At 52.2% G+C, this 19,473-nt stretch overlaps 10 protein-coding genes across 10 annotated transcripts; 5 read left to right on the top strand and 5 right to left on the bottom strand.

Annotated features, from left to right (window-relative positions):
- Positions 1-489: 489 nt before the first annotated feature.
- On the bottom strand, positions 490-4,294 carry pex1 (AAA family ATPase peroxin 1; the record flags this gene model as incomplete). Its single annotated transcript, XM_056663392.1, has 4 exons — positions 490-3,695; positions 3,753-3,831; positions 3,886-4,122; positions 4,184-4,294. The coding sequence occupies 4 exons, from the start codon at positions 4,292-4,294 to the stop codon at positions 490-492; spliced, it is 3,633 nt and encodes a 1,210-aa protein (XP_056525505.1).
- A 340-nt stretch (positions 4,295-4,634) lies between these two features.
- Positions 4,635-7,239, top strand: N7515_002647 (DNA replication licensing factor MCM7; the record flags this gene model as incomplete). Its single annotated transcript, XM_056663391.1, has 4 exons — positions 4,635-4,952; positions 5,009-5,139; positions 5,197-7,114; positions 7,171-7,239. 4 exons carry the CDS (start codon positions 4,635-4,637, stop codon positions 7,237-7,239), a joined length of 2,436 nt encoding a protein of 811 aa, XP_056525504.1.
- Positions 7,240-7,627: 388 nt separating this feature from the next.
- N7515_002646 (putative adhesin) lies at positions 7,628-7,981 on the bottom strand (the record flags this gene model as incomplete). The annotated part of the gene is made up of 1 exon (XM_056663390.1): positions 7,628-7,981. The coding sequence occupies one exon, from the start codon at positions 7,979-7,981 to the stop codon at positions 7,628-7,630; it is 354 nt and encodes a 117-aa protein (XP_056525503.1).
- A 1,490-nt stretch (positions 7,982-9,471) lies between these two features.
- On the bottom strand, positions 9,472-10,860 carry N7515_002645 (ATP-dependent (S)-NAD(P)H-hydrate dehydratase; the record flags this gene model as incomplete). Its single annotated transcript, XM_056663389.1, has 6 exons — positions 9,472-10,353; positions 10,412-10,444; positions 10,494-10,504; positions 10,561-10,607; positions 10,658-10,697; positions 10,767-10,860. The coding sequence occupies 6 exons, from the start codon at positions 10,858-10,860 to the stop codon at positions 9,472-9,474; spliced, it is 1,107 nt and encodes a 368-aa protein (XP_056525502.1).
- A 427-nt stretch (positions 10,861-11,287) lies between these two features.
- On the bottom strand, positions 11,288-12,389 carry N7515_002644 (uncharacterized protein; the record flags this gene model as incomplete). Its single annotated transcript, XM_056663388.1, has 2 exons — positions 11,288-12,325; positions 12,384-12,389. 2 exons carry the CDS (start codon positions 12,387-12,389, stop codon positions 11,288-11,290), a joined length of 1,044 nt encoding a protein of 347 aa, XP_056525501.1.
- Positions 12,390-13,020: 631 nt separating this feature from the next.
- aspf8 (ribosomal protein P2) lies at positions 13,021-13,410 on the top strand (the record flags this gene model as incomplete). The annotated part of the gene is made up of 2 exons (XM_056663387.1): positions 13,021-13,179; positions 13,240-13,410. 2 exons carry the CDS (start codon positions 13,021-13,023, stop codon positions 13,408-13,410), a joined length of 330 nt encoding a protein of 109 aa, XP_056525500.1.
- A 257-nt stretch (positions 13,411-13,667) lies between these two features.
- Positions 13,668-13,937, top strand: N7515_002642 (uncharacterized protein; the record flags this gene model as incomplete). Its single annotated transcript, XM_056663386.1, has 2 exons — positions 13,668-13,784; positions 13,842-13,937. 2 exons carry the CDS (start codon positions 13,668-13,670, stop codon positions 13,935-13,937), a joined length of 213 nt encoding a protein of 70 aa, XP_056525499.1.
- A 188-nt stretch (positions 13,938-14,125) lies between these two features.
- On the top strand, positions 14,126-15,116 carry N7515_002641 (40S ribosomal protein uS19; the record flags this gene model as incomplete). Its single annotated transcript, XM_056663385.1, has 5 exons — positions 14,126-14,143; positions 14,204-14,222; positions 14,423-14,480; positions 14,695-14,991; positions 15,047-15,116. 5 exons carry the CDS (start codon positions 14,126-14,128, stop codon positions 15,114-15,116), a joined length of 462 nt encoding a protein of 153 aa, XP_056525498.1.
- Positions 15,117-16,440: 1,324 nt separating this feature from the next.
- On the top strand, positions 16,441-18,280 carry N7515_002640 (acyl--CoA ligase; the record flags this gene model as incomplete). The annotated part of the gene is made up of 3 exons (XM_056663384.1): positions 16,441-16,540; positions 16,635-17,270; positions 17,328-18,280. 3 exons carry the CDS (start codon positions 16,441-16,443, stop codon positions 18,278-18,280), a joined length of 1,689 nt encoding a protein of 562 aa, XP_056525497.1.
- Positions 18,281-18,429: 149 nt separating this feature from the next.
- N7515_002639 (uncharacterized protein) lies at positions 18,430-19,397 on the bottom strand (the record flags this gene model as incomplete). The annotated part of the gene is made up of 2 exons (XM_056663383.1): positions 18,430-18,992; positions 19,148-19,397. 2 exons carry the CDS (start codon positions 19,395-19,397, stop codon positions 18,430-18,432), a joined length of 813 nt encoding a protein of 270 aa, XP_056525496.1.
- Between the last annotated feature and the right edge of the window lie 76 nt (positions 19,398-19,473).

Here is a 19,473-nt window from a genome sequence, read left to right as displayed (position 1 = left end):
CAGTGACACTGAGCAGAATCGCAGGCGTCGATTTTTGAAGAGAAAATGATTTAACGCTATTCGCATGAAGCGTAACCTACTGGATAGCACCGATGTTTAATGTTTCGGGGGAGACCTATATAATTCCAGTTCCTGGTTGTCGGGTTTGGGGATTAGCTTCTTGGTAACTTTCCCTGGTGCTGATCCAGTTACGCTCCATGAGAATGGCGTTAAATCCCTTTTCTCTTTAAGATAGACACCTGCGATTCTCTGACATCTACTAGGTGCTCTTCTATAATTGCTCTTCTGCCTACAACATCGGGTCATAACACATTGCACATTGTTAGCCATACGCAGGGTAGACCAATGTGAAAAAGTAGGTACATGGAGGTATCATGTTCATAGGTATATCAATGTTGATAAGTACAAAAAAGAAAGGCAAATAATCAAACGAGCATACAAGCATGTCCATATATACAGTAGTACAAAGCTCAAGTCCACAAGTGCACATCACATCAGACTTGTCCGACCTCCAATCTCATTGGCAGCCTCACCATTAGGCATTTCACCATTCCGGCCGGCGATAAACTCCCGATAGATGCCCTGGAGACGTCTACGCTCCGCAGGAGGCAGGGAACCACGCGTGGTATTCAACGAGCGTTCAACATGTTCCCAGCGGACAATGATATCCTCACGGAGCTCATCCACAGCCGGCTCAGTACCATTAGCCACCGGGGCCGCAGCACTCGCAGAGGGTCCCTGCTCGAGCTGGCGCTGGCGACGACGCGAGTTCTTGATTGCTTCCAGTTTGGCGGCGATGACTGCCGGGGGTGGCATGGAGACGGACCCGGATGCCTCCTCCGACGAGGAATAGAGGAACTGGATGAAAGACTTAGAAGAAGCGGCGTTCTTGGCGGTGGATTTGGCGCCTGATTTGGCTGGGTCGGATGAGCGGTCGCCGAGGGCGTCGTGGACTGCCTCGAGATGGGCGTTGTAGACGACGGCCTGCAGGTCTGCGCCGGAGAAACCTTCTGTCTTGGCGGCGATGTCGTCTAGGCGCGATGCAACCTCGTCGTCCATCTTTAGTTTCTCGCTTACGGAACGGATGATGTCAACGCGGTCTGCGTGCGAGGGCATGTCGCAGAGGAGGGACTTGTCCAAACGGCCTGGACGGAGAAGGGCGGGATCGATAAGGTCGGGTCGGGATGTTGCTGCTAGCACGTAGACGCCCGAGAGACCTTCTGCGCCGTCCATTTGGGTCAACAGCTGGTTGACGACGCGGTCGGTGACGCCGGTGGAGTCGTGGCCACGCTTGGGAGCGATACTGTCGAATTCATCGAAGAAGAGGACGCAGGGACGGGCGGCCTGGGCTCGTTCGAATAAATCGCGGACACTCTTTTCACTGGCTCCGATGTACTTGTTGAGGATCTCGGGGCCCTTGACACTGATGAAATTCAATCCGCACTCGCCAGCCACTGCACTGGCTAACATTGTCTTGCCACAACCGGGGAATCCATAGAGGAGCAAGCCGGAACGGAGTCGCAGTGGGCACTGTGCGAAGATCGGGGCGTACTTTGTGGGATATTGTAGGGTTTCCAAGAGCATCTTGCGAGTTTCGAATAAACCACCGACAGAGGCGAATGTGGTCGTTGAGGAGGTGAGGGTGACATTGCGAAGAGAGGCCGGGGTAAAGTCCTTCAAGGCACTTTCAAAGTCCTCGCGCCCCAGCGTGATCATCTTTGAAGTTGCCGATAGATCCGAGACAGAGCGAATGAGGGCCTCATTGCGCGCACGAGCAACGAGTAGCACAAGATCACCGGGCATATACCCATCGGTCTTGCCGGCTAGCTCGAGATACTCGACATCGCGTCCGATGACAAAGCCGTCTTCGCCAGAGGAGCTTGGTCGGCTTCCAGGATTTGAGGGGTCTAGCCATGAGTCCTGTGTGGAGGTGCTTGCAGCCCTCATATGTCCGTTTGAAGATGCGGTAGGTTTGTCTTGGCTAGTAAGCTTTTCTAAAACCCTTCGGCGTCCTTCCTTGTCGGGAGCTCTCATGTTGATGATCTCACGGACGACATGGCCGCCGATGATAACATTGTTAAGGGACTCCTTAGCCTGCGCAGTAGCCAGAAGTACAACAGAGGAGTTCAGGGCGCAGTATTCTCGGACCATAGCACAGATTACCTCGCTGTTCTGGCGACTGCGGCCGTTGTCTCCACCAACTTGTAGTTCGGTTTCCATTGGGCAAAGCTTGTCTAGATCATCGAGAATCACAAGTGACTGGCCACCAAGGCGGGCGCACCATGCTGCGGACATAAACAGCCGATTCAGTGTCTCTTTAATGTTGGAGATTCGTGTCTCATCTGTGACGAGCTTGCGGCAAGAGAAGTACTTGACGTTGAAAAGATGATCTCGCCTCAGGCGATGACCCAATAGTTGGGCGAGAGCTGTTTTACCAGCGCCGAGACCTCCAGTGAGTAAGATAGACGATGACTTTGTCAGGTTGTTCAATGATTGTTCAATGATGGAATCAATTCCGACCAAGTGAGGAGCGGTCTCTGGGAGAGGGTCCTCTAGAGGCAGCACCGATAGACTGGTGTCGATTGGTTTGGGAATCTCAGCTTGGATTTCAAGATTCAACTTTGCTTCTGAGCCGAGCAGCCAGCCAAACATCGTTTCATCAGTGCCTCCTTTCAATGGAGGATCAAATCGAAGGATAGCCCCATCGAATGAAGAGACTGAAGGATGATGTTCGGATTTGGGAATGACCATCCCGTCAGTCAATGGCCCCGAAAAGAGCCCAACGTCAGACCCAGTGCTGCCATAGATGACCTTGAGCCGCTCGGCTAGCGCATCCCGTGCAGCAGCAGTGTCAGCACCAAATTTCAGCCCGTCCTTCTTCTTCGAACCATCACCCATGAATGGATAGACTTTAAGGGTCTTGACTGCCGAGCGATGCAGCTGTGGAGGTGCTGCTTCGACTCGAAGGATGCCGCCGACCATGTTCTCCGCGCCAAGTGCTGTACCCAACAAGGTGGACATTGCCGCATGGCGGTTGTCCGGAGCCTCCTCCCACGGAAGCAACTTAGCTACTATCTTGGTTGTGGGAGTACCCGCATCATTGGACTTTTGCTGTTCAGCTTGAGCAAGTTGTTGTTGGGGATCTGGTGGCGGCTTGAGACCGGATGGCTGGACAACCGATACGCATGCCCAACTCGCTCCGCGCAGCTCAGGGGTTGCTAGCATCTCTGGATCAACCCAAATACGAAGACCCTCATTTGCGTCATCTTCAAATTCCCCATCAAAATACTGAGCGGTGGCTGAGCGGTCTACGCCTCTCAAATAGAGGGCGCCACGGGTAGAGTCGGACTTGCCATTCTTGGCGCGTACGGTGCTTGAACTGCTCCTGCCTCCGGCGCTCTTTCTGCTGCTACCAGCCCCATTGCGGCTCTCAGACCGAGGGCTCTTGCTCGTCTTTGATCGAACTTTGGGGGCCACAATAACTTCGGCATCCGGCGCGATCTTGGCGAAGGGAGATGTGTCTGAGGGAGCGGGGCTAAGAGAGGTGACGACGATATTGGCGGTCGAGGTGGGAGAGAGATGCAACGCAAGTGGGTGCATGTGCGCCGATTGCGCCGCAGTGTATGTGGGGTTGGGGAGAGCGCGGATTTGTGACAGCAGATTGAGTTCGAGGAATGTGGCGTGTAGTTCGATAACTATGGTAGTATTGTGTTAGCCCCAGTTAACCATAATCGTGCTAGCTTGAAACATACTCTCCCAATCTTCAGGAGTCAATGGCTCAATGTTTATCGTGTTCGCAACGGGTGGATCGAGATGTATGAACAGTCCGACCTATAAGTGTCAGCACCGCATGTGAATAATGGCGCGGGGGTAGTTTTCATATACCTTCTGGCCTTCAGCGAGCCCAAGCAGCCGCCCAAAAGTTGTATCAAGCTCGACGGTCGAGATCTCCTGTTCTCTAGAGTATCCACTGTTGATACCGTCTCTTCCAACAACAGGCGCAAGCCTGCGCTTGCTCGGCATACCAGTCCAACCGAGGAAGCATGATTGTTGCGGGGGAGCCCCATTGGCCTTCCCGGAGACCGATTTATACTGCAATTCAATAATAACATTTTGCGCAGTCTGAAATAGCTATGTGTTAGCCATAAACCGCCCATGAACGAACAGTACGTAGAATACTAACCGTGTTTGCATTGACCAGCAAAGCGACCAGCGACGGCGGGAGGTTGACGAGACAGTTCTTGAGAGGCACAAGGGCAACTTCGGCCGTCGCAGCAGGCTTCTTGGGTGCCATTTTCAAGCTTCTGGTCTGTCGTGAACACCGAAAGGACAAGGAGGAGGGGGAAATGTGAACTCGGGGAGACACGACCCCGGACTCCACACTACCTCACTTTGGCCTCGGCCCGATGACGAGTCATGTGACCCAAGTTTTCCGCGGATTAATTGTTCATCCAGCATAATTGATACCTTTCCTATTTAGGTTAGTGGCATTCTGACCGCGTCTTGGAGTCGCGTTCGCGTTTTACCTGCGATTTTGGTAGGGGCTCGGATAGCTGGACCCTCTTCTTATTTCTCCCCCCGATCCCACTATCACTTGCATGCGCTTGCTTTGATTGAGCGTGCCTTCATTCACAATGTCTCTGCTTCAATACCCCCCACCCGTGGATTATTCTGCGCAACTCAATGGCTTCAAGGATTTTCTAAAGGGGTTCAAGACTCTCCAATCGACCTCTGAAGCAGCTGCAACCGAGGCGTTGGAAGATCTCAACATCGACGACAGCCGGACAAGTGATGAATATGATTTCATGGATGATGCTGATGAAGTGGGAGGGGCAACCACCCGATCAGCGAGGAGGCAGCGGGAGCCGAAGCTCAAGTACATGCAGATTCTGCAGGATGTCGCAAACCGTGATAAGTCCAATATCCTGATTGAGTTGGATGACCTTTCAATTGTAATTACCCCAACCGAAGCTCCTCGCCGAACACAAGCTCACAATGGTGGTCACAGTTCGAGAAGTCTATGACCGAAGGCGAGGACCTGAAGCTCGTTGAGTCGATCGAGAAGAACACAAAACGCTACATCGATGTCGTCTCTCAAGCGGTTGACGAAGTTATGCCTAAGGAGACGAAGGATGTCACGTATGTCAAAGCTGATTCCCTGTGAATGCGCAACCTGCTAAACTAATTCGTACGCAGTTTCAAAGACGATGTGCTCGATGTGATCATGTCCCAGCGTGAGAAGCGCAATGAAACCATGGAAACTGCAATGGAGGCCGATATGGAGGCCGCTACTACTGCATCCATGTTCCCTCCGGAACTCACTCGCAGATATACCCTCAACTTCAAGCCCCTCACACCTTCGGGGTCAAGCACTGAGCGCGCTGGTAAAGCCCTCGCCGTCCGAAACGTGCGAGGTGAGCACCTGGGTAGTTTGATTACCGTCCGCGGTATCACAACCCGTGTTTCCGATGTCAAGCCCGCGGTTCAGATCAATGCCTACACTTGTGACCGCTGTGGTTGCGAAGTATTCCAGCCCATTACCACCAAGCAGTTCCTTCCCTTGAGCGAGTGTTTATCAGAGGAATGCAAGCGGAACAACTCGAAGGGCCAGCTATTCTTGTCAACTCGCGCATCAAAGTTTGTTCCCTTCCAGGAGGTGAAGATCCAAGAGATGGCCGAGCAGGTCCCTGTGGGCCACATCCCTCGCACTCTGACTATCCACTGTCACGGTGCCCTCACCCGCCAGCTGAACCCCGGCGATGTTGTCGATGTGGCTGGCATCTTTTTGCCCACCCCCTACACTGGCTTCCGAGCCATTCGCGCTGGTCTGCTGACCGACACTTACTTGGAGGCTCAGCATATCACTCAGCACAAGAAGTCCTACAGTGATATGGGCATGGATGCCCGCACCCTTCGCAAGATCGAGCAGCACATGCGTTCCGGCAATATGTACGAGTACCTTTCAAAGTCCATTGCCCCCGAAATCTACGGACATCTTGATGTCAAGAAGGCATTGCTGTTGCTGTTGATCGGTGGTGTTACGAAAGAGATGGGTGACGGCATGCACATCCGTGGTGATATCAACATCTGCTTGATGGGTGACCCTGGTGTGGCCAAATCCCAGCTCCTTCGATACATCACCAAGGTTGCTCCCCGTGGCGTGTACACCACCGGACGAGGAAGCAGTGGTGTTGGTCTCACTGCTGCAGTTATGAGAGATCCAGTCACCGATGAGATGGTCCTGGAGGGAGGTGCCCTTGTCCTTGCAGACAACGGTATCTGCTGTATTGATGAGTTTGACAAGATGGAGGATTCAGACCGAACGGCCATTCACGAAGTGATGGAACAGCAGACCATCTCCATCTCCAAGGCTGGTATTAACACTACCCTCAATGCCCGTACCTCCATTCTGGCCGCCGCCAACCCTCTGTATGGTCGGTACAACCCCCGGGTATCACCCGTGGAGAACATCAACCTGCCGGCTGCTTTGCTCTCTCGTTTCGATGTCATGTTCCTGCTCCTGGATACCCCATCCCGTGAAGGTGACGAGGAATTGGCTTCCCACGTCACCTACGTCCACATGCACAACAAGCACCCAGAGAGTGAGCATGCGGGTGTCATGTTCACTCCTCACGAGGTCCGTCAGTACGTTGCCAAGGCACGAACGTACCGTCCTACTGTCCCTGCCAACGTTTCCGACTACATGGTTGGTGCTTATGTGGCCATGCGCAAGAGACAGAAGATCGACGAGTCCAAGAAGAGACAGTTCTCCCACGTCACCCCCCGTACTCTGCTCGGTATCATTCGTCTTTCGCAGGCTCTTGCTCGCCTTCGATTCAGCGAGGAGGTCGTTCGCGAGGATGTCGATGAGGCTCTGCGTCTCATTGAGATCAGTAAGGCTTCGCTGTACACTGACGGCGAACAAGGTTCCGACAACACCCCATCCAGTAAGATCTACAACTTGATTCGCAGCATGAAGGAGAGTGGTGCTGCTGCAGTCGGAGATGGCGAGGAGGGCGAGATGAGCATGAGACGTATTCGTGAGCGTGTGCTGGCCCGTGGTTTCACCGAGGACAACCTCACCATGACCATTGATGAATATGCCAACCTTAACGTAAGTTTGACATTCCTAGCATCTTATTGCGCTTTTACTGACAACAATCGATACAGCTCTGGCAAGTCACTGGTAACGGCACACGTCTGCTCTTCAATGAAGTTGACGGCGATATGGACATTTAATTGAGCAAATTGTGGCTTTATCCTTTTATCCGTCTTGAAGTCGACCGGTCTCTTTGTTCGTGTCGATGATGCATATTGAACAGGCTGGGTTTCAGGCGACGGGGTGTTTGGAGTATTGTCGGGTATATGGAGCCGGTTCTTATGATTTCGTAGGGTCAATCAAAAGGTCTTCCCAATCTATATCTTTTTAATCTTCAATTTCCGATCAATTCTGAAGCAACAAGTTGATTTCATTAAGAAGTGACACAACTCCTAACTTGCCAGATTCTCTCCCGCCTATCACTACAATGCTCCGATCTGCTATCTCTTGACCAAGGTGCCTCTTCTCCCTCACCCTCTCCCTCCCCGTCAGACTCAAAAAGGCTATCTCCAACTTACACCAAGTGGCCTAGACCACGCACTTATTCTGAAGCTTGACCTCCTTGCACAGCTCAGAGGGAGCAGAGAAAGGATTGTCACACAGGGTGTCGCAAGCAGTGTTCTCAGGCACGAAGACAAGGAACTCATAGTTCGGCATTGGCAGACGGAACTGGCTGTTCAGGTCGCCGTTATGCTGCGACGCCTTGTAGCCAGCACGGCAGGCGCAGTGGAAGGTCGAGCCCGTGTTGATACACGAGGTCGTGATGTCGCAGCTGTTCTGCCCTGAGATAGGGTTGCAGGTGCCGCACTTGGGCGCGGGTGTCGGTTTGGCGGCCACCAGGGAAGCGGTGGCAACAACGACAGCGAGGATGGAGTAACGCATCTTGGAAATATGGAGTTGAGATCGGAGTGTGGACTTGGAATTAGATCTTGTGGCTTGTGTGGCTTGTGTTTGGAGATTGGTTTGTGATGGTGTTGTTCCCTGGGAATTTCGCCATCTTATATACCCGGTTCCCAAGGCTATGGATGCTAGTGTGCATCATCATGCTCGATATTCCTTTCATGCGGTCTATGCTACCTGCCTAGTTTTCCCTGTGAAGCGCATCAGCCAAAGGTTGCATCACGAGGTCCATCTTCAGCTTCGGATTCCAAGTATAGAAACACGGTCTACACGTCAGAGCATAGTCGATACATCATAGGATAATAGATATGTGCTATTGGGCACTTTGAGATGATGCCCCCTCTTCTGTCATGTTGATTAAAACTCTCTGATGTCCGGCCTGATGCCGTATAGGATGAACCAAACCCGGTGAGGATCGGGCGAAGTCGTGAATACGAGATCTGGAACACGGCCTCGAAACACCACCAATACCGATTCGTCTGGGTGATTTCGATGACTTAAGAGCTCAAAACAGCCTTTTTGAGACAAACCCGGGGAATGCATAGGGCTGGTTATGCATACAGAACCCTGTATGTCTTAGCTGGACCGTTGCTCTAGCCGCATCCAGATCTCGACGCTAACCACCCCCATGTTTAGATATGATGGAGAACTTGACTTGCCAAGGTGAATGTCTCACACCGCTTGAATCTTATGGCTATGAGCTATTTGTTCTTTAACCTGGTGAGGTTGATGCGAACCTATGACCTTTCCATCTGCGAGTTTTGAAACCTGGCGAAAGACAGGCAAGGTTAGACGGGAAAATGAAAGGGAGGCCTGATTACGGATTACTCGATATTGTGGCAGACGGTGTGTCATCTTTGTCCGTTCTTTTTGTATACGCTATGCGTGCCACCAAGGGTATGGCATTGAAGTCCCCAATTAGGGCATACCTTGTCCAACTGTCACCCCGATTCAACGAAACTCCGAGTCTGTGTCTGCGTCATGATCTCTTGCCGTTCAAATATTTGATTGGTCCTCTGCACTCGTATAATCATAACATAGCAACCAGATCCGATGTGCTCTTCGAGTTCCAGGCGTCAGCACCGGAAGGACTAAGTCGGACAAAGCTGCGGGCCCACCTGGGGACTGTTGGCACAAAGATTTACTTATCACAGCCTAGGTATTCCTCTAAGCTGAGATACAACAAAGGGTGCTCTGTGCAGTGTATAGAATCACATCCAAAGTCAACGCAGCTGGGTTCGAAATATTTGACTAGGATTCCTCAAAGTAGTATTTCCATCGTTGGAGACTCTTCTTTTTGGTGGCTGTGGACACCGCCTGTGGGGATGAAGATGGACGAGACAATGTTTCATTGATGTAGAATTATTTACAGGCTCGGACAGTAGACATGCTCCGATATTCCAGCAGCTGCATTGTTTTACAGCACGCATGTACTGTGTAGATGCCCATCCAGTAGCATATAAGCTGAGGGCTTAAAGGTGAGTCTTAGACCCCTCTGGCTCCCCAATCAGCTTCAAAAAGGACTCGTGGACTTCATCAGTCAGATCACTGGCCTGCATGCTCCGCCCCTTGGCCGTGAAAGCTCGTCGGGAGCACTCCCGTGTAATGCAACTTCCTGCCCAAGCGGCCAGCAACAGAGTCGTCGTTGGTGACATACGCCTATTCTCGGACTCGAGTTCTGCCTGAACCTCGTCCTTGCTCTGAGCCTCCTTCTCACTGTCCTTCTCGGCTGAATCCCACAGCTTGTCGTGGTAAGCCGCGCGCCAAGCAAGCAGCGTGCCCAATGATCCGGTCAGAGTGTCTCCTTGACCACCGCTGCGTTTAAGGCCGCCCTTAGTATCGGCTATAATACTGGTGACCCCGTTGGAGATCACATCGTGAGGACCCTTTTGGAGAATCGTCACGCCGCCAAGGGCTCGAGATAGCTGCTCACAGGCCTCTGATTCTTTGCTGGTCGAGTCGCCGCCTTCATCTTTTGCGATTTCCGCCTGGTTGGCGACTTTGACACCCAACGCTTTGGCAAGGCGGCCGAACTCGACCACGTTTGGCGTGAGGATGCACTCTTTGTAGCCTTTGATCAGGCTTGGGTCTTCGGTCACGATCAGCAGTCCATCCGCATCCAGCACGAATGGAACAGATTTCGCCCTGGCCTCTTTGATAACTTCTGTAACCACCTTGAGAGTCACAGCATCACGGCCAAGACCGGGTCCAATGACAAGTACATGTACGCGAGGAATCATATCTTTGATTGGGCCCGCAAGTGACGATGCATCAATTGAGTTGGGATCCTTGACACTGTCACTGCTTGGAAGGATCGGGTGTACCATCAGGTTGGGAGAGTATGCTTTAATGACCTGGGGTGTCATTGTTAAACTAAAGGATCATACAGGTCCTATTCCTATGTGAACTTACCGGTGCCGCGGATCGTTCGCAGACGACATGGCTCTGGGGATTGTTAGCCATTTGCCTATGACAGGTCAACTTTCTTACTCACCATATCACAACCTGCGATCCAAGAGTCAGTGGTTGAAAGAAAACATCAAAACTTTCAGATCACGTACCTAGCCTTGCAGATGCCATGGCGGAGAAGTATGGAGCTCCGGTGTAGCTTACAACAGTTAGTGTGGGATATCGATGTGACTCGAATCGAGAACTCACTCAACACATCCTCCGATAACAGCTACGCGACCGAGTTGTCCTAGACCGAGAGTTAGTGCATGCTCGCGTAGAAGACATACAATGATCCGAATTGACCTGATCTACGAACCTTTGTGGAACCTCTCAAGCATTGGCGGCACAATCTTGCGCACCTTGCTGAAGAGGATCTTCGAGGAGACCGAGACATGGTGAACAGACTCCATGATGAATGTGTAGAAGAGGTGATTGAAAACTTCCCAAGATACCTGAAGCCTGAAGCCTGGAGGAGTATTTAGAAGTTGGAGATGAACACGGGTGATGTCACCTGCCAAGTGGGGGGGCCAGCACAAGCTTGTTTGAACTTGCAATGTCACCAATGACTTCAAGATGTACTGCGTAATACGCTGAGCTCGATAGGAAGATTACTTGAAGTTATTTAGTTATGAAGAGATTAAGAAAAAGATAAGCAAAGTTGGTATTGATATGGCGCCCGCTATTGATGGTGCTTCAAAATGAAGGCACCTCCCTCTATGGACACCCCGAAACGCTCATTATGCGAAAAATCCTACCCATGGATAACAATAAAAAGAGATGAGAGGTGACTGGAAAAAATAACATACATAACCTCAGGGAGAAAAGATAAAAGAGGGTTTAACGCCTCCTGGAAGCAAGAGCAGCCAGTTTCCGCTGGCGTTCCAACTTCTCCTTCTTCGCCAACATTTCTTGCCTCAGTTCTTCCTCATCCTCGCGCTTTGCATATCGGAGTGCTTCCTCCTCCTCACGGTCCACATCGTCTATTCCAGCCTCCATGTCAGACGATTCATCGGAGTAGCCATCATCATAGCCACCGTAGTCGCCTTCATCTTCCTCATCGGTTGCAAGGTATTCATTCTGGCGGGAGTTGCGAGATTGCTGTCGGCGATCATTTGCACCACGCTTGGATGGTAGGCCGAGAGTGCCACGGTAGGAAGGCGCCTCGGGAGTCCGCATTTTGGCTGTGCCTTTGTAGGAGGGGCCCTCAGAATCGCGCCGGCCCACAACTGGCTTGTTCGCGGTGGTAATATCCGACCCGGCCTTTCTTCCTAATCGCGCTTCTCGTTCTTTGGCCTGCATTTCCATCATGCGTCGTTTGCGCTCGACTTTGGTGAGTCGTTCTTTGGGGAGAGGCTTGTGGCGGAGCAAACCGACATACGCAGGCGCCTGTTCTTGTTTGGCCTTTGCCTGCGCCATGATCGCTGCAAACGAGCCTGGGGGCGGTGGCTTAGATGGTGTCGCTGAGGCTGCTGCGGCGGGCTTAGCGGGCGCTTTCTGTCCAGGCGCCACTTTAGTGGTCGCAGATAAGCTGGGTTTGGGGGTGGGCTTGGTCGGTGCTGGCTTGGAGCTGGTGGTTGTGGCTGGCTTCGGCCCAACCTTGGGTGCTGGAGACGGAACCGCTGGTCTTGTGGCCGGCGCAGACTTCATCGCTGTGGAACTAGTTTCTGGTTTTGCGGGCCGAGGCAGCTGGTCCTCAGCCTTGCGCTTGATGCCTTTACCAACATCACCACTGGTTGGAGCTGCTTGACGCGCAACGACCGGTTTTCGGACCTCTTTTTTCGGAGTGACGGCCGGCGCAGGTGAGGCAGGCACCTGAGAGAGCGGGAGCTGGGAGGGCTTGCCCGTCTGGATGGATGAGAGAACGGAGTCGAGGAACTATTTGACATCAGATAAGAGACTAGCTGGGGGTAAGGCGATAGATAGGTGGACATACACTCATATTGAATTTGGTGTAGAAATGTGCGGAGAGGTGTGAAGTCGAAGAGGGGTACAGAGAAGAAGTCGCTCACCGTCGATATTTGGTACGACTAAGTAGCTTCATGACTCCGAGGCAGACACCATGAGAATAGATCTCTGGCTTGATTTGCTCCGGGTGCCGTGCTATTCAAGAACAATAGGCCTGGCACAAATGAAGCACACTGCTGCCTTGACCTAAGTTTCTGCAAATTGTGGAGTGATGAATAGGTATGACACGGGATGCTCGGCCAGCATTTATCTTCAAGTTGGAGATGGCCAGCCTGGGTCACGTGTACCAGACATGTTGCGCCACGGCAACTCGCTTAGAAGCCCCGCCGACACTAGCCACACCCACTCGCACCACCTTTTTTCTTAAGATTTTGATCACTCGGTTAATCCTTCGTCAACCAACCTCTTCCACCAGAACTCGACGTTGCAGTCTCCGCCCAATTCGCGGTTAAATCGATTGTTTCTCTTGTTCAGATAATAATCATCAACGGTATGTACACCTTGTTTTCGTGTCTGTTGGGCGACTCTACGCTTGTAAAAAGCACGATCGCAAGCAATCTTCAATTCAGGATTCTAACGAAGAAATTTTGTTTAGTCCTTTCAAAATGAAGTATCTCGCTGCTTACCTCCTCCTCGCCCTTGCTGGCAACGAGGCCCCCTCCTCCGCCGATATCCAGGCCGTTCTCTCTTCCGTCGGCATCGACGCTGAGTCTGACCGCGTCGAGAAGGTCATCGCCGAGCTCCAGGGCAAGGACCTCCAGCAGGTTAGTGATACCCGCGCCCGCCCATGTTCGATTTGACACAAATGCTGACTCTTGATACAGTTGATCGCTGAGGGCTCTACCAAGCTCGCTTCCGTTCCCTCCGGTGGTGCTGGTGCCGCTGCCCCCGCTGCTGCTGCCGCCGGTGGTGCCGCCGCCGCTCCCGCTGAGGAGAAGGAGGCTGAGAAGGAGGAGGAGTCCGATGAGGATATGGGCTTCGGTCTCTTCGATTAAGCGCCTTAACTCGAGGTGTCAAAATCACGGTTCTGGGGAAAAGATGCTTGGTTGGTTCGTCAGTCCGGGCAGGAATCGCGCCGGTTGGCTTCACAAGTGTGTTTGGTTAAGACTGTTTTAGTACAGTTGCGACTTGCATTTGAGCTGGAAAAAGCTCATAGCCAATACAATACATCTGACCTTCTGATCTCTACATGTTCAATTCAAACATCGCAGTAGTATGTAGCGTATTCAGTGATCGCCAGGACCCGCTCAGCATGGAAGCAATAACGTTCGCCAACCCAGCCATTCAATTAGTAGATCTAATCATTCGCTTTTTGGGCCACCAGATCTACCCTGATAAGGGCAATCAACAACCTCTGATTCTGATGCAAGTACGTTGTATGCCAGGTAAACAGGTGGGTAATCATGGTACGAAATAATTACCGTAGCGGTTCAAGCATCTCCAAAAAGTCTTCAGCGAACTACAAGTAGAGCAAAATTACGAGTCGACTGATTACGCCGATAAAACCAATGTTCCCAAATAAATTACTGGTTTCCCAAAACGGTATAGTGCATAGGGCTTGGAACCTACCCGTCGCTTAACGAGTGCCGCCCACCTCCAAAGCCTGTGTGCTAGTAGCCCGACCGCTCAGCGACACGACAATTTCCGACAACCTATTCCCTCGCTTTTCGAGACACGTTCGAAAGGCGGCTTACAGGAACTTCTGCAAAAATGGCTGACATCGAATACGTGAGTTTTTTTCCTCGCCCTTCTAGCCCGTGCGATACACTGACATGAGTTTCTATTTAGAACGCCGAGGAGGCTGCCGGTACGTTTTGAATCAAATGCATTCCCACCCATCGCCCATGACAGAAGAATCGCACAAGAGAAAGAGACGGGGATTTCGATCGACTACGCGGTGATAAAGATAGAAAGAATACATGTTGGAGGGGAACGACACAGACATGGATGCAGGGAGACACGCACTACAACAAGATCGCAGACGCTGACTGAACCTTCGACAAACAGAGATCAAGAAAAGAAGACAGTTCCGCAAGTTTTCTTACCGCGGTATTGACCTCGACCAGTACGTTCCCACTGCCAGTCATCACATGTTTGAAAATCTATTCGCAACCAGCGCATCGCCAGACGGAATCGAAGGGGGCTATTCGACATACCAACCACACACCTGACATGTGGTCTGTGGCATCCCGATTCTCGTCTGGGTGATCCTGCAATGCGGATGGAAATCAACGGACAAATTTTGGAAGGACGTTGGTCTGACTGAAATCTCTTTACAGGCTCCTCGACCTTTCTTCCGAGCAGCTCCGTGATGTCGTTCACGCTCGTGCCCGCAGACGTTTCAACCGCGGTCTGAAGCGCAAGCCTATGGGCCTCATCAAGAAGCTCCGCAAGGCCAAGCAGGAGGCCAAGCCCAACGAGAAGCCCGATCTCGTCAAGACCCACCTCCGTGACATGATTGTCGTCCCCGAGATGATCGGTTCCGTCGTCGGTATCTACTCCGGTAAGGAGTTCAACCAGGTTGAGATCAAGCCCGAGATGGTTGGCCACTACCTGGCTGAGTTCTCTATCTCTTAGTACGTGCTCCCCATGCCTAGGATCATCAACATGACAGGACTAACAACCTTCCAGCAAGCCCGTCAAGCACGGTCGTCCCGGTATCGGTGCCACCCACTCTTCCCGTTTCATTCCCCTCAAGTAAACGATTTCAAACGATTCCCCTCGGAGAGTGGCGTGTGGAGGAAATGGTGCTGGGAATACAAAAATGGAATTCGGCAACCTTTTCAACTGGGCTCTTTTTTTCAGCATGTATTTCCAGTGCGGGTCAGCTGTTTCCAACTCAATTTAAGATCTTGTCGGCATGAAATCTCTTAGGATCTGAATTTAGTCCCTCGTCGAATCTGGCGAGGTAAAAAGATACTCCTCTGGCCTCGTTGAGGGTTACCAGGGACGGGGTCTAATCTAACGACACTACAATATCATCGCTCGTCCTGTAGCCAGTAACTTTGCATCTAGTAACTATATCTCGTCGGTCCAGACGGGACTACGGCGTCATTCCCCAAACCGCTCCACACACTAGACTCCGCTCCTTATGCCCTGGGGAAGCGGGATCTTGTTGGTCACGCTAATAAGGTTATTACTTGGCAGCACGATAATGTGCACAAATCATGTCGTTACAACCTAGCAGAGGTACCTCTACGTGCTATCTACTTGATCGATTGGGCCCACGATATACCTATGCTCCAATCTGAGTCGGTTAAGTATCCCACCGTTTGTCTTATGCCCGCTCATGTAGTGTTAGGGCCATGTCATTTCGACCCTATTAGGTAGTGCAATCTAGGTAGTTCACAGATTCTATATCCTGAGCACAGAACACGGGCGGCTTTGACAAGATCGATCCATCATCAGACGGTTCCCATGTTTATGGAGCCTCTACGCTTAACAAATAAACCCGTCGACTTGTAGGCTCCATTATACCAGGCCTTGCATTTCCGCAGCGATACATTAGATCGTGGCATCGCGCAAGATATCTCGCTACCGGAGTAGCAATTCCAGATCGTCCTGGATGTTTGTTAAAAGCCAGTGCACTCATCGTCCTAGGTTCTCGCGGACATATATATCCGCCTCGGTTGCAGAACTGCCGAGATCAGCGAGCGCTGATCAGTCCTCTATCTCCTGCACGGACACTAAGTAACAAAGTGACAATGGAAGAAGATTTCTAATCCACCTTCCCCCAGACGTAGCAATAAGAAACCCGCCTCATCGGGAGGTGGGCCTCCGGGTAAAACGTCGGGCTGGCAGTTTAAGCAGCCGAGGCTAGCCATGAACCGAGACTGCGGAGTACGATCTCTTTAAGTACGAGTACTCGCTCCTAAGCTCCTTCAAGTCATTTTTCCTTCATCTGACAGCGAGCCAACCTGATTTAACCTGACTTAACCTCTCGGTATTCCCACTACCCATACTCTCTCCTTGGAGCCTCCATCCTATCCCCCGGATCGGCCGTTAAGCTTTCCTTCCCCGCAATTATGCCCGTCGCCTCCAGCTACCCCTTGGCGGACATCCCACCAGTGGACCTCTGGACATTCCTGTTTGAGCGCAAGGATAGGCCTTTTCCAGATGACAAGAGTACGTTCAAATGCGAAGAGATCCCTAAACTGCGGTCGTCCCGCCTCATCCCCCTAGACTGCTGGAGTCACTCAAAGCTGACCCACAACGCCAGTCCTCTACCAAGATGCCGATACCCAACGCCACTACACATACAAGACCCTCAAGGATGCCTCACTAGAGTTCGGAAAGGGCTTGCGAGCCGTTTGGGACTGGCAGAAGGGAGATGTATTGGCCCTCTTCACTCCGAACAGCATCGACACGCCTGTGATGATGTGGGGTACTCTCTGGGCGGGCGGAGTTGTGTCTCCCGCGAACCCAGGTTACACGGTTGAGGAGTTGGCCTTCCAGCTCAAGAACTCTGGCGCCAAGGCAATTGCGACTCAGATCTCGGCGTTGTCGGTTGCAAGAGAAGCTGCCAAGAGGGTCGGCATCCCCGAGGACCGTATTATCTTGGTTGGGGACCAACGGGATCCCGAGGCACGCTTCAAGCATTTTGGATCCATCCGCAATATCTCCCGCGCTACGCGCTTCCGCAAGCAGAAGGTCACTCCCGAGAAGGATGTGGCATTCTTGGTTTATTCGTCTGGAACGACAGGTGTGCCGAAGGGCGTTATGCTCTCGCACCGGAATATCGTGGCCAACATCATGCAGCAGGTAACTGGTGAAGGCGGCATGTTGACCTGGAACGGTGGGCCTGATGGGAAGGGTGACCGCGTTCTGGCATTCTTGCCCTTTTATCACATCTATGGTATGGGTTTCCCGTCTAGAGGCTGTGGATGCACAAGTGAACTAACTACCATCTTAGGATTGACCTGTTTGATTACCCAGGCTCTATACAAGGGCTATCACTTGATTGTCATGTCCAAGTTCGACATCGAAAAGTGGTGTCAGCACGTGCAGAATTACCGCTGCACATTCAGTTACATCGTCCCTCCCGTGGTGCTGCTGTTGGGCAAACACCCCGTGGTTGACAAGTATGACCTGTCAAGTCTACGCATGATGAACTCCGGCGCCGCGCCACTCACACAAGAGCTGGTCGAGTCAGTCTACGCACGCATCAAGGTCGGCATCAAGCAGGGTTACGGACTCAGCGAGACCAGCCCCACCACCCACACCCAGCGTTGGGAGGAGTGGCGCGAGTCCGTTGGCTCTGTCGGTCGCTTGATGCCTAATATGGAAGCCAAGTATATGACCATGCCGGAGGATGGATCCGCACCTAAGGAAGTTGCTGTCGGCGAGGTCGGTGAACTGTATCTCAAGGGACCCAATGTCTTCATGGGCTACCACAATAACCCCGAGGCTACTAAGGGGTGCTTGTCGGAGGATGGTTGGTTCCAGACTGGTGACGTTGGGTATCAGGATGCCAAAGGAAACTTCTACATCACCGATCGTGTCAAGGAGCTCATCAAGTACAAGGGCTTCCAAGTGCCCCCTGCCGAGTTGGAGGGATATCTGGTTGACAACGATGCTATCGATGATGTTGCCGTCATTGGCATTGAGAGCGAGGCTCACGGTTCGGAAGTTCCCATGGCTTGTGTCGTTCGCAGCGCGAAGAGCAAGTCTTCCGGAAGGAGCGAGGAGGAAGAGGCAGCCAACATCATCAAATGGCTGGATAGTAAGGTCGCCAGCCATAAGCGTCTGCGGGGTGGTGTACGGTTCGTCGATGCAATTCCCAAGAACCCCAGTGGGAAGATCCTCCGTCGGGTGCTGAAGCAGCAGTTCAAGGGGGTGGCCGAGAAGCCCAAGGCCAGGCTATAGTTTACTCATTTTGGATATAGAAGCATTGAAGCATTACAAAACTTAGAGCCTCGAGATTTTTACTTTCACTCCCATGTGTATGAACATACTAACCACCTAAACCGACGAATATCCTGGATCTAGTAGACTAAACCCCAAACCCCTAAGCCTCAAGGGAAGAACCTCTTCACCATGGCCTCAACATCCTCCCCAACAACAGCATCAACCCTCTCCCTCGCAACCCGCTCAACAGCCTCCTCCACCCCCTCCTCCCCATTAACAAGATCAATCCACCCCTCCACATCAGCCCTCGCCAACAACCCATCCGCAACAATAGCCACATCCTCCCTCGTAACACTCCCCCTCCCCTTCCCCGTAATCCCCAGCTCCACCTTCCTCGTCGCAGGCTGGTCCGTCAAAAGCCCCGGCCGCAGATTAATAGCCTGAAACGGCCGGGTCGGGTCACGCTTGCGAACCGCAGCCAACGCAGTCATGTACTCGTCGGCTTCTTGTTTGGCTTTCGCGTATGTCGGCAGCACTTCTGTGTTCGTTTTCACGATGCCCGCCCATTCGTCGTCGGGCATCCAGGACGGCTGGTTGCGCCGACTGCCTAGGTAGGAGATCATGAGGAATTTGCTTACGCTTGGAGTGGCGAAGGAGGCTGTTAGGAAGTGTTTGGCGGCTTCTTGGTCGATTGCGATTGTTCGGGAAGGTCCGCCTTTGCCGCCGGCGCCTGGGTCTTTCGTTAATTTTTATTGGGAGGGGGTTGGGATAGAGATGGGCTATATAGTTATGTTTTGCTTTGATGCTATGTAGAGGAGTTCTTTGTAGGGGCGCTTGGGTGGGTGCGGGGTGAGGTGAGGGGTCACGGTGAGGATGTATCCATACCAGCTGACCAGACGACATAGTCCGGCGTGACGGTGTCGATAATCTTCTGAGCGTCTGAGGCACTCTTCACGTCATCTAGACTTGAAACTAGTACTTTGATATTGCCCTTCAGACCCTTGCCCAAGGCTAAGATCTCGCTTTCATGGTCGGGGTTGCGAATGACGCTGGTTACGTTCCAGGCCCGCTTGAGGAGGAGCGGCGTTAGGTGGAGGGCAATTTTGCCGTGACCGCCGAGTAAAAGAACTTGCATTTTGGTAACTAGTCTTGTATGGAACAAGGAGAAGGTAGGAATCGTAAGATGTGTGATTCTGTGCAAAGGAAAGGTG

This window comes from Penicillium bovifimosum, assembly GCF_028826915.1.
Source record: "Penicillium bovifimosum strain IBT 22155 chromosome Unknown utg000002l_segment0_segment0, whole genome shotgun sequence".
NCBI classification, from domain to species: domain Eukaryota; kingdom Fungi; phylum Ascomycota; class Eurotiomycetes; order Eurotiales; family Aspergillaceae; genus Penicillium; species Penicillium bovifimosum.
This window is presented reverse-complemented; position numbering and strand designations above follow the sequence as displayed.